General features: G+C 44.2%; 1 protein-coding gene across 3 annotated transcripts in view; it reads right to left on the bottom strand.

Moving 5' to 3' along the window:
• Nucleotides 1-3027: 3027 nt before the first annotated feature.
• The window catches only part of glra1 (glycine receptor, alpha 1), a gene marked incomplete at both ends in the record, with an annotated part of 112720 nt that continues 102085 nt past the window's right edge, over nucleotides 3028-13662 (bottom strand). For all 3 annotated transcript variants that reach the window (XM_079228283.1, XM_079228284.1, XM_079228285.1), the window contains one exon: nucleotides 3028-3315. In XM_079228283.1, the coding sequence (XP_079084409.1) occupies nucleotides 3028-3315 (288 nt within the window). The remainder of the gene's footprint in view (nucleotides 3316-13662) is intronic.

Genomic DNA, 13662 nt, shown 5'->3' with positions numbered 1-13662 from the left:
ATGTAAAACCCTTTAGCAGGATGACACACCGTTTAGTTGCTTAATGACCAAACTGTTGGTTTTGTTGCCCAAACCGGAGAATAGGTTGTCGGTTCTAATCACGATATGTTTACTAATTGGTAAATCTAACTTATCGTTTTGTGGCGAAAAGTTAAAAATAACTACAAAATAAAGCATCCTGGGTAATCGTGGCCTTGAGAGCTTTTCCGTCCCTATAACCTGGTGAATTAAATGCATATTTATTGCATTGCTCTGTGGCACGTCCACTTTAAAGTTGAAACAGAAGAAGGATGTGTGAGCATAGCCCTTCGGATCCGTCTAACACTCCGGAATAACTCAATTCATGAAAGATATTAAGATATTAAATGTTGGATTTCATCTCTTTTAAACAAACGTTTTTTTTGTCCCATCGGATCCAAGAAGTCTCGATGTGCAAGTTTTACTTGTAAAAAAAGTAAAAACTTTGTAAGTAGAAATGGGATATGGGTGAATTATCAAATGAAAATAACCTTTTTGGAGAAAGAAAAAGGGAAATACAAGGATGTAGAGGGAAAATGCATGAATGTTTCATATCAAAATATGCCTTTATATATATTATAATTGTATTTATATATCTGAAGTTAATCTGGCAAACCTGCGTCTGGCAATCATTAAAATAGACAAACTGAATACATCACATCCCGCAACAAATCTTGAACTTTTGCCCCCAAAACAACAGCAGAAGGCAACGATAAGAACAACAAACACAAGCAATATTTAAAAAAAATGAAATAATAAATAAAAAACATCTTTGGTTTTGCTTCAAAACCAAGTTGGACCGGGGCTTAAATATTTTGACAATGGAGGAATTCTCCACGTTGTTCCTGCGTGACGTACCTTTATTGTGAAATTCGATTTTAATTTCACAATAAAGGTCCAGCAGATTGATATATTTTAACCTCTGGACTCCCGGTTGCAGTGAAGTGGTTCATTAAAGGAAAAGGTCCACAGCTTTGTAAAAATATAATGAATGAATTTAAACTCTGATCATTTTGAGTTTTGACTTTGCTACAAAATTGGAAAATGCATCTTTCTGCCCCCCTTTTTTTGATAAAATAATAATAAAAAAACGATGCAGAAGTGACAACATGAACCAGGAAACCAACCGTTGGTGCAGAAAAAAGACTTTTATCCATTTTCTGTCCCCGTTCTGAGCTGATTTAATAAACAGATTTAATAAGCAGTAATCTGCAGGCATTGGGTTCCAGTCCCTGCACAGGTTGCCACTTCACCACCGTGTTTTCATCACTTCATCTTCATCCATTCTGTCCACATTCACGAGGACTGTTTAGCAGTTAGCGGTGGGATGAATGAGCCAGATTGCGTCGCTTGAAAAAAAATCATAATTGCATATACTAATTATTGCATAGAGAAGCCTGGCGCAAAGAAGAAGAAAAAAAACCCAGATAAATCATCAAACAAACCAAAATGATCAAATCCCGTCCAACATGGCTGCGGCAAAAATAAATCCGGTTCAACACTCGGTGTAGATGCAACTTTTCCACAAGCGATGGCGTGCTCAGCAACAGTTGGTGCGCGTGTGAATGAGATGGAAATACAGTTAATTAAGGTATAACAGGTGCTATAATCTGTATAGTTTACTACATATGTCCTCTCAGCTGGGGGGGAGGGTGGGGCGTCACATTAAGGCGGGGTCAAAGCAAGGAAGCACTAATAAGATGTAAACGTATCTGTGGTCCGGCCGCTCCAGCAAACCGACCCCTCGGGACGGGGGTTACAAAAAATAACCCCCGAAGACCCGAAGGTGGAGGAGGACGCCGCTCGACTGCGACGAGAAACCGGTCTGGAGCTGCAGAGGAGCTGCAGAGGAGCTGCAGAGGAGCTGCAGAGGAGCTGCAGAGGAGCTGCAGAGGAGCTGCACAGCCACAAGCGACATGTTTACTTGGCACGTATTTAAAGATCCCAAAAGCAAAAAACAACAAAATGCAAACATGAAGTAACTGAAAGGACAGGCAGAGGAACACGACGACCACAGACAAATGACATGTTCCGTCTCCAAAATCTTCAGCACTGCTCGCTCAGTGTTTCTTTTTTTTTTCATTCTTATTTTTCTTTTTGTATCCTTGTCCGGCGGCAGCAGCGAACCTCGAGTGTCTCTGCAGGTCGAGGGTTCGTGGCGTTGGCGGCGTTGGCGGCGGCGGAGGAAAAGCGCTGAGGAGTGCTCGCGATACACGTTTGAAGCAAATCTAGATATATAGAATGCATGATCCTTGCATCACTTTATTTAATGGAAGCACCAATCTGCCTTCCTTCCTTTTTTGGGGGGTGTGGGCGGGAGTGCGGGAGGGAGGGGGGGAAAACGCTCATTTCAAGATGGCCGTCTTTCAGACAAAGTTCTTTCCTCCCTCCGTTCATGATAAATATCTGAATATAATACAACGCTGTATGCTTCTCGCACATCCCCCACCCCTGTCCCGTCACTTTTTTTAAAATCTCATATATAATTATATATCTGTCTCCACGCAAAAATAAATAAATAATCAAACCCTAAAATCGAACGCCCTTTTTGCGAGACTCTCTTCTTCTTGCAGTCCGTCGTCCACACAGTTTTTTTCGGGCGCGTCTGCAAAAAGTCTGCGTTTACTTTTGACGTTTTTTCATCTTTTTCATTAATATATTGCCACATTCATATATCATGCATTTTACTGCATCGCTATTGCACTGGTCCGGATTATTCGGGGTGGGTGTAAAGAGCCAGAATGAGTTGGGGATTATTTTTTTGGGGGGAGTAGGAGAGGAGAATAAAGGGAACAAGGAAGCAATAAATATCTCAAATACTGTCTAGTGGGGAGGCGAGGGAGCGACTTCACCTCGCCCAGAAGAGGAAGAGGATCAAGGAAAGGAGGCGTTGTTAACGTGAAAAAAGGAGGGGGGCAATGATATCTCTGGTTTCCTTCTCTCGTTCTGTTTCTCTGCATTCTCCTCCTCTTCCTCCTCCTCCTCTTCCTCCTCCTCCGCTCCTCTCGACTACTGCTTGTGGATGTCCTCGCTGCGGATGATCTTGTAAGTGATCCAGTAGAAAATGTTAAAAAAGAGGAAGACGAGCGGGAAGGCCACGCGGGACACCGTGTCGATGCGCTTGGCCCGGCCGATGAACAGCTTCTTCATCTCGTCGATGGTCCTCTCGGGCGCCGCCGACGAGGCCGGGGCGTTGTTGTTGTTGCCCTTGATGGCCATGCCGTCTTTGGCCTGCAGGCACGCCGGGCCCATGCCGTAGCCGGGGAAGCTGAAGCGGCCCTCGCCGGTCTCGTCCTCCTGCAACACAGACCAAGACTCAGGCTGAGCAACCAGAGACAGTGGGAGTTCTGTGGGAGTGTGTGTGTGTGTGTGTGTGTGTGTGTGTGTGTGTGTGTGTGTATGTGTGTGTGTGTGTGTGTGTGTGTGTGTGTGCGTCAGAGGTCAGTCAATAACGAAAGACATTGAAACTAACAACTAACAACTAAACTACTCAGTTAGGTTTAAACAACTAAACAACTTAGTTAGGTTGAGACAACTAAACTACTCAGTTAGGTTTAAACAACTAAACTATTTAGTTAGGTTGAGACAACTAAACTACTCAGTTAGGTTTAAACAACTAAACTATTTAGTTAGGTTGAGACAACTAAACTACTCAGTTAGGTTTAAACAACTAAACTACTAGTTAGGTTGAGACAACTAAACTACTCAGTTAGGTTTAAACAACTAAACTATTTAGTTAGGTTGAGACAACTAAACTACTCAGTTAGGTTTAAACAACTAAACTATTTAGTTAGGTTGAGACAACTAAACTACTCAGTTAGGTTTAAACAACTAAACTACTAGTTAGGTTGAGACAACTAAACTACTCAGTTAGGTTTAAACAACTAAACTATTTAGTTAGGTTGAGACAACTAAACTACTCAGTTAGGTTTAAACAACTAAACAACTTAGTTAGGTTGAGACAACTAAACTACTCAGTTAGGTTTAAACAACTAAACTATTTAGTTAGGTTGAGACAACTAAACTACTCAGTTAGGTTTAAACAACTAAACTATTTAGTTAGGTTGAGACAACTAAACTACTCAGTTAGGTTTAAACAACTAAACTACTAGTTAGGTTGAGACAACTAAACTACTCAGTTAGGTTTAAACAACTAAACTACTTAGTTAGGTTGAGGCAACTAAACTACTTAGTTAGGTTGAGACAACTAAACTACTAGTTAGGTTGAGACAACTAAACTACTCAGTTAAGTTTAGACAACTAAACTACTCAGTTAGGTTGAGACAACTAAACTACTCAGTTAGGTTGAGGCAACTAAACTACTTAGTTAGGTTGAGACAACTAAACTATTTAGTTAGGTTGAGACAACTAAACTACTAGTTAGGCTGAGACAACTAAACTACTCAGTTAGGTTGAGACAACTAAACTACTCAGTTAGGTTTAAACAACTAAACTACTTAGTTAGGCTGAGACAACTAAACTATTTAGTTAGGTTGAGACAACTAAACTACCCAGTTAGGTTTAAACAACTAAACTACTTAGTTAGGTTTAAACACCTAAACTATTTAGTTAGGTTGAGACAACTAAACTACTCAGTTAGGTTTAAACAACTAAACTACTTAGTTAGGTTGAGACAACGAAACTACTAGTTAGGTTTAAACAACTAAGCTACTAGTTAGGTTTAAACAACTAAAATACTGGTTAGGTTGAGACAACTAAACTACTCAGTTAGGTTTAATAACTAAACTACTTAGTTAGGTTGAGACAACTAAAGTACTAGTTAAGTTGAGACAACTAAACTACTTAGTCAGGTTGAGACAACTAAACTACTAGTTAGGTTTAATAACTAAACTACTTAGTTAGGTTGAGACAACTAAACTACTCAGTTAGGTTGAGACAACTAAACTACTAGTTAAGTTGAGACAATTAAACTACTTAGTCAGGTTGAGACAACTAAACTACTAGTTAGGTTGAGACAACTAAACTACTAGTTAAGTTGAGACAACTAAACTACTAGTTAAGTTGAGACAACTAAACTACTTAGTCAGGTTGAGACAACTAAACTACTAGTTAGGTTTAATAACTAAACTACTCAGTTAGGTTGAGGCAACTAAACTACTTAGTTAAGTTGAGACGATATACATATAGTTCTGCTTTTCAGTCTCTATCATGTCACTGTTTTCTGATTTAAGTTCAAATGTTCCATCTTTTACTTCGACTATCAGACACCTGAATCTTTTTCTGACAGAATTTTTTTTGTTTTTTGCCCCCATGAAAGAGCCAAAATACACAATAAAGAAAGTTAAAGATGAATTTGACTAATAGCTTTTCATTATTATTATTTAAAATGTAGATGTCAGGATCATATCTGTACCGTTCAGTTCTTACGGACAAAATCTACAGCCCTGATTTAGACAAATCTGTCCTGTGATCGTATCTCTTCGTTCAGAAAAACAAACACACACATTATGTGACTTTTACAGTTTGTGACACCACCAGAACATGAATATTAACATCCTGACATTAATGATGCAAAACCCGAGCACAGCTTTCCACCGGCCAGTCGGGGCTGAGTGATTGGTGTTTGCCTCAAAGCAGCAATGATGAATCTCACTCCATCATAAATTGTCGGCATGCGGCTGTTTGTTTATTATTAGCATAGGTAACCCCCCCATAAACACTCAGGTGAGGGCAGGTGAGTGCCGTGTGCAAACACTGAACTGGAGAGATGCCACCAAAACATAAAAAAGCAGGAAGAGAAGAATTTCTGCAGAAGTAAAATTGAAATTCTGTTATAAAAACTTTAAATGCACATACAACGAGTGTTTACAGCTAACGGTGCTAACAGCGCTAACAAGGGACACAGTCTGGATAGAGCTAACGGTGCTAACAGTGCTTACAAGGGACACAGTCTGGAAAGAGCTAACGGTGCTAACAGCGCTAACAAGGGACACAGACTGGATAGAGCTAACAGTGCTAACAGCGCTAACAAGGGACACAGTCTGGATAGAGCTAACAGTGCTAACAGCGCTAACAAGGGACACAGTCTGGATAGAGCTAACAGTGCTAACAGCGCTAACAAGGGACACAGTCTGGATAGAGCTAACAGTGCTAACAGCGCTAACAAGGGACACAGTCTGGATAGAGCTAACAGTGCTAACAGCGCTAACAAGGGACACAGTCTGGATAGAGCTAACGGTGCTAACAGTGCTAACAAGGGACACAGTCTGGAAAGAGCTAACGGTGCTAACAGCGCTAACAAGGGACACAGTCTGGAAAGAGCTAACGGTGCTAACAGCACTAACAAGAGACACAGTCCGGATAGAGCTAACAGCGTTTCGGTTGGTGAAAAGTAACTTTGTTCTTATATTGTTTTAATGGATGAGGCCCATTGAGCTGATGAGCTTCTTTCATGCTAAAAAAAATATGATTTGAAAGAGGAATTAAAAAAAGTCTGATGTTCGATCCATCCATTCTTTATCTGATTCTGCTCATGACATCATTTACATCCACAGGCAGTTTAAAGTCACCAACGTAACTCCACCCAAAAAGCAGGTTCATAAATCAGCAGCTGCACATTGATCACGCGGCTCGCCTCCGTAGGAAGTCATCAATACGAGGCGAAGCCGAACCCAGAGCGTGTTTATCTCACCCGTCATGGAGATCGAGAGGAGAGGGGATGGGATTGATTGGCATGCGCTGCACTGAAGGTTATGGTATGTGTGTGTGTGTGTGTGTGTGTGTGTGCGGTTTATTTGTGCCCGTGCACGGTGATATATTGAAAGTCCTATCTGCACTGTCACCCTGCCTTTTCATTACGGGAGACACAATGGCTTCCTTATCTGCTTCAGAGACTCCAACACAAACACTGTGATGGGCCGAGAGACACTGAAGGTGTGTGTGTGTGTGTGTGTGTGTGGAAACTAAACAAGGAAAATAACCAGCGCTCCAAAGTGCCCTTCAACGTCAAAACAACACCCATGAAATTAAAATATTTGCAGACTAAAAAATCTTTCCGGTGAGCCGTCTGCGTGTGAGAGTTTTGATAAAAGACATTGTCGAGAAATTCATGCATGAATGCGGCTCGTGTCCCCCGTGGGGAAGTCTATCAGCGGGGAATCTTTCCAGTGCATTGTGGGTAAAGGAAAGGAGTGTTTTGTTGTTGTATGATAACAAAAAAAAAGAGAAGCAAGCAGGAAGCGCCGCCCGCAGCAGGAGGAACTGTTGGCAGCAGGAGAACTTAACGACTGACGCAAAGCCTCTGCAGCGGCAACAAATCAAGCAGCCGGCTCGACTCTGCTCCGTTTCACCAGCCTCCGGTTTCCAGCGGGCAGAACAAATGAACTAAAATAACAAAAAGCCGCACATATGTGAGCGTGCGTGTGTCTCAATGCATCTCTACATGTGTGTGTCTGTGCTGGATCGCCAGCTAACGATCCATTTACAGCGCCCCGCGTCCCCGTTCTGTCCTTGCGTCCTCACCAAGCCATCTATTACTGTTAATACACACACACACACACACACACACACACACACACACACTGGGTGTCTGACACGTTAGCCGCGATGCTAGCCGACCTCTGCCCGTCCTTCAGTGACGCTGCTAAACTATTACAGATGCTCCGCTTTATTCCCTCTGCCATGTGATTAATGTGGAGGGGAGGAGGAGACGTGAGGAGGAGGCGCAATGAGGAGGGAAAGAAAGAGAGGAGGAGGAGGAGGAGGAGGAGGAGGAAGAGGAGGAGGAGGAGGAGGAGGAGGCCCTGCAGCCAGTCAGAAGAACCCTGACTGAAACTAAAACCTCCGCCCTTGGAAGATCCAGGTGATTCATTAGATTCACGACTAATTAGACATCTAGTCCTTTAACGACTGAGCTGTTCGGTCAGAAGATGGACGGATGGACGGAGGAATGGATGGATGGATGATGGATGGATGGATGGATAGAGAAATGGAGGAATGGATGATGGGTGGATGGATGGATGGAGGGTTGAATGGAAAGAGGAATGGATGGATGGTGAATGAATAGATGGATGATGGATTAATGGAGGAATGGATGAGGAATAGATGATGGATGGATGGATGGAGAAATGGAGGGATGAATGGACGGAGGAATGGTTGGATGGTGAATGAATAGATGGATGATGAATGTATGGATGAATAGGTGGATGGATTGATGGAGGAATGGATGGATGATGAATAGATGGATGGAGGGTCGATGAATAGATGATGGAGGAATAGATAGATGGATGATGCATGGATAAATGGAGGAATTAATCGATGGATGGATGGAGGGTGAATGAATGGATTGATAGATGGATGAATAGATGATGGATGGATACATGGAGGAATGAATGGATGGAGGGTGAATGGATGGATGGATAGATGGATGGAAGAATGAATGCATAGACGAATAGATCGATGGATGGAGGAATGAATCGTTGGATATGTGTCGTCCATGGATGATGAATAGATGATAGATAGACGATGGATGATGGATGGATGAATCGATGGATGAATGGATGATGACACACCTAATGATTTAAAGTCAGGGAACTTTTTAAAAGCCATTCACAACATACTGAGACACATTGACAAACTGAATGAAATAATCAATGGAATTATTGATAATAATTTTAGTTGAATTAAATACAAATAAAGAACAATTATCCCCAACAGCATCTTTCCTACGATGTGAACATGTGACATAAAGCCCACAATCACGATCCGATGTTGAGGCGTCCCTGAGTGGGCGGAGCCGGCCGTGACCTCGGCGCTGCTCGCGTCCCGGCTGCAGCGGGTCAGCGGGTCGCTGCCCCGTCACGGACTCATCGTTCATCTTCCTGCCACAATGGGCACAGATGACATCACAGGAGCTGCGTCCTCTCGGCCTCGCCATCGTCTGGCGCTTTCATCTCGAGTGCAAAGCGTCCCGAACAACTGAAGGATGTGTTTATTAAATGTGCATCGGGCGAATATTAATGCTGACGACGACTGCAGCTGCAGACACTGTATTTATGTGCATGTTATTCACGATGCTTTATGTGAAATGACCTTTTGGGAAAGCGTCTGGAGTGATTCAGGGGGAGAAAATACACTGCATGAACGAGAGGAGACAAAGATGGAAGTAGGAGGCAGAGAAAAAGTAGAGAAAGAAAAAGAAAAACAACAGAAGAAGAACAAGAAAAACGTTGAGCGGTTGATCAAAATCTTCATCTAAAAGGCGTCCGAGTGATGGAGGGATGGAAAGAGAGACGACGAGGTGGAAAAGAGAGCAAGAGGACCTCTTTGCTCGCTCATCCATCATGCTTTCCTCTCCTGATTGAAGCACTTATACGTCTGCCGCTGATTAATGGAGCAGATTAGCAGCGAGCAGAAAGCAAACTGCGTCAGGCGGCCTATCCTCCAACGTCTCCTCTGCAAATATTACCCTTGGATCCTTGTTTTAAGGGACCTGCATTTACATAGAACACGATTCGGGAAGGTGTCAGGCCCAACTAGCGCCGGCATCAGTCTCTCCCGAACGAGGCCGGAGGAGGAATCCCACTCTTTAAGACCCCCCTCCTCTTCCTCCTCTTCCTCCTCCCAGAAGCAATTCCACCCGAGTGAAGGAGAAGGAAATATAGGATAAATTCGCCTTTGCTGATCCCTTTTGCGGTGGATTCATTTCAGAAGCGTCCTCCACCCGGTTCTCCCCTCGATTAGAGCAGCCGAGGCTTTTGAGGACGTTTCAGTATCGATGGATTCTGTGCGGCTGAGAGGAATGTCTGAGTGATGTTCACGGTTCAACCTGTTATCAAAACAGATTCATATGTTTTTTTTATTTTGTTCTATTTTTCTTCCTTAACATGTCTTCTCTTCAGACTCGTGGAAAGAAAATGTTATTGTTTGTCTTAGCTTCTTTGTCTGTTAGCGTCTGTATATTTCTGCTAAATTCACCATTACATAATGCCTCATTTGCATATTTTAAACATAGCATGTCATAAAACTTGTCATACAATGAATCCTCCTCTTAATGTCAGTGAGGAACTGGTGAAGGTTTGTTCACACAGCATTCAAAACCTCATTTATACACACAATGAAACAATACTTTTTTTAACCTGGCTTTATCCAAAGTTCAAATTTCTGTTCTGAAAATATAAGATAATAAGATAAGGGCCTCATCTGCAGATTTAAACAACATACATGTCTTCATGTGAGTAATCATCTGGGGAGGTTTCATTGGAGTTATCTTCCAGGTCAATAGTAAAATGTGTAGCTTGTGATGACTTCACACAGGATCCGTCCCTCAGGGATCATCGCGATGGGATTTTGCATCCCAGCGTCCAGTTGGCCTTCAACTGAGAGACAAGTGAACCAACGCATGTGTGACAGCGATCCAGTGAAGAGGAGTTTCAACCAAATCAAGTAACTGCACAATTAAAAACCAGGTGGTTGTTAGAAAAAAACTAGTCTTCAAAGGTCACGGGAATCATCGGCAGACCGTCTGAGGAGCGTTTGATGTGGAGTTGGAACCTCTTCAAAGTAAAAGCACCTGTTTGTCTCTGGACATGGAGCCATGTTTCAGCCTTTTACACCCTAGTAAAACAACGCGGTGCTAAATGCATGTTCTCTTTCTGAGGCCAGTAGAACAGCGTAGTCATGTGACGTGTCGTCATGCATCGTAACCGGAGGACGACACGTCACAGGATGACACCAACGACTTCGCTCATCAGCCTTTTGTAGCATTTGTAACAACGAGTCACGGCTTTTGGTTCCGAGCCGACAAACAGCAACAATTCTGCACGAACAGACGTGTTTTATGAAAGGTTAGACCGGGGAATATTTGCTCATAATCTTTGCATACAATTGTTTCTGATCTCCGTCCAGCGATCCTCTCATCCACCCCTGCTTTTGTCTCTCTCTCTCTCTCTCTCTCTCTCTCTCTCTCTCTCTCTCTCTCTCTCTCCTGGAGTCCCTGGTTACATTAAAACATGGTGTGTTAATGTCTCTCGCTCATCAAGCCGCTGACCTGGAATGATTATTCACATGATCTGCTGGAGCGTTTCCTCTCTCTCTCTCTCTCTCTCTCTCTCTCTCTCTCTTTCTCTCTCTCTCTCTCTCTCTCTTTCTGAATAACATTTCAGGAAAGCCACGACACCTTTAGCTTCATGCATTAAATGCGATATTTAAATCGGATCACTTCTGGTTCACTTGGGCCTAATGACGGGTTAGATGTGGCCTTTAGTGTCAGGCGGACGTAATGAAAACAGTTTTCATGCCGAAGCTCCACATAAACACGCTTCACTCCAGAGTTTGTCATCGTGGCAGCAGGACGATGTTTATGAAGAGACATCAGATTTAGTGTTTCATATCAAATCACCTTCCACTTGCACTTCTTCAGTTTCATGAACCGATAACTGATTTAATACGGTTCCTTTTTGTCATTATGAAAGTGTTGCAGCTCCTACAAAATGACCTTCACCTAAAACTAAAGTGCAGAGAAATATCTTTAATTCCGAATGTCGATCGCGTGGTTAAACAAACAATAATATGACTTAATTATCACATGTTATGATCAGTAAATCATCACAGTGTTTCTTGTCATAACGCACGTGATCTATGAATCAACGTTGACACAAACGACGGCCTCCTGGGTGAAAGTCCTGTGTTTGTGTGACTCGTCCTTTCTCTCATGCAGACTATAAGACAACGTACTCGTGTTACGTCTAAATGAAATGTGGAAACAGGTCAAATCCAGTTTCACTGCACGGGAACGTACATTTGGTCCTCGGGGTCCAAAAGGTCTGAGAACACGAGAAAGAATGTTTAAACTAATCCAGCGGCTCCTGCGAGCATAACGAGGGCAAGAGGTGGAAGCAGCTGTTATATATATATATATACCACTAAAATATATGGATATGTACGCAAAATACATATGAGATGTGGCTCCAGTGAGTCCAGTGATGTTCGCTCCTCAGCCGTCAATCAGGAGGTCGAGTTCAGCCGGGGGAGCGATCGCTGATCGGCTCTTAATCCCAGCGCTCTCTTATCTCCTTTGCTCTCAAAGCTGCCGAACAGCCGGCGAGATCAAGGCGTTTAGAGCGCCGGCATGTCGACCACGTGGAAACCTCCCTAACGAGCGGATCATAGCCGATCAATCAGCAAGCCGGTTGACCTAATAAGGCGCTGTCATGGCGACACAGCGGGAGTCCCTCGAGGCCGCAAAGAAAATGTACATCGCCTTTTGTTTTTCCCTAGAAGGCCGAGTGTGCAAAAAACAGAGCCAGCTGCACGGGGAGGGAGTCTTTTCTATTTTCTATTTCCCCCTTGTGTTGTTGAGGTGAAGGAGAAGAGGAAGAGGACGATACCTTTCTACTTCAAGGATACATTAGTGTTTTACCACAATGACACCAGATGGGATTAGTCGTGTCGGACGGTTATTTCCGATGCGCCTGACAGAAGCGATCGCGCTCCAGAACACATCACTCCTCACAAATAATTCATTTAAATGAAAGCCTTTCCTCTTCCGCTAAACACTGATTTGCATTCTGCGCCCCCAACTTCAGTCGGCTTCTGATTCAAGTGGAGGCGAGAGGCGGTTATGTTCCACTTTGACTTTGATTTCTAAAAGGGTCTCCCTCTCTCTCTCTCTCTCTCTCTCTCTCTCTCTCTCTCAGTCTGGAGAGCTCGTCTGTGTTAAACAAGCGAGCCGCTGCCAGGCGGGCCTATCCTTCAAGGATGAGTGGCGCTATTGATCTGATCCCCCTGCAGTTGCTTCTCTGGCCCAGCAGGGGGGGCTGTCACTCCAGGAGCCGGCTCTCCTCCCTCTCCTCCTCCTCCCTCTCCTCCTTCTCTCAGGGCTGCGGCATCCGTCCATTCCGACTCTCCGTCTTTCTAATTAGACAGCCTTCTGGAGCGGGCAGCCTCGGCCCGATTGCTTCCCGCTCTCGTCTTCTCTCCGGTGTCACCGGCCGAATCGATAAAGCTGCAAACCACAGAAATCAGCACAACTGGGACCGATCCAATCTGCTGCAGCTACCCGCACTGCAACGACGGCGCCGAGAGACGAGGCCGAGCCGCGGACTCAGAGCTCCGCTGTTGCTCTCCGGAAAGCACAGAACTAGTCGGCTTCCCCCCGGTCTCACTCATGCGTATGAGCCCTCGCTGCTTCAGAAGAAGTCTTTGAAAGCGGCGCACGAGCGTCTGACGGTCGCATAAAGGCCTCCGGGACATTCTGCGCTTCGGATATCAGAGACTTCCAACTGCAGTCGGCTGCAGCTCGTAGCCGTAATCACGACCAGCGGATCCCTGCGGGGAGCAGCGCCCTAATCCAATGCATGCTAACGCAATTAGCAAGCGGAGGTGAAGATGTGTGCTAAGCATGCTGGTTAATTACCGCCGAACGCGACTAGCTGAGCTGGTAAAGCGAGCGCGGACCGGTTCTCCATTCAGATTACATTACATTACATCTCACTGTCGCTTTTGTCCAAAGCGACTTACACGTTCGCTCTATGCACCGCAGACACAGCAACGGGGAGCAGCTAGGGGTTGAGTGTCTCAAGGACACGTCCACCTGGACGAGCGCAGCCGGAGTTCGAGCCACCAATCCTCTGATTGAAAGAGGGGCATGCTAACCACTGAGCCACAGACAGCAACACGTCGTGC

This window comes from Taurulus bubalis (genome assembly GCF_910589615.1).
Source record: "Taurulus bubalis genome assembly, chromosome: 13".
NCBI lineage: Eukaryota > Metazoa > Chordata > Actinopteri > Perciformes > Cottidae > Taurulus > Taurulus bubalis.
Note: the sequence above shows the minus strand (reverse complement) of the source record. Positions and strands in the feature narration are given on the sequence as shown.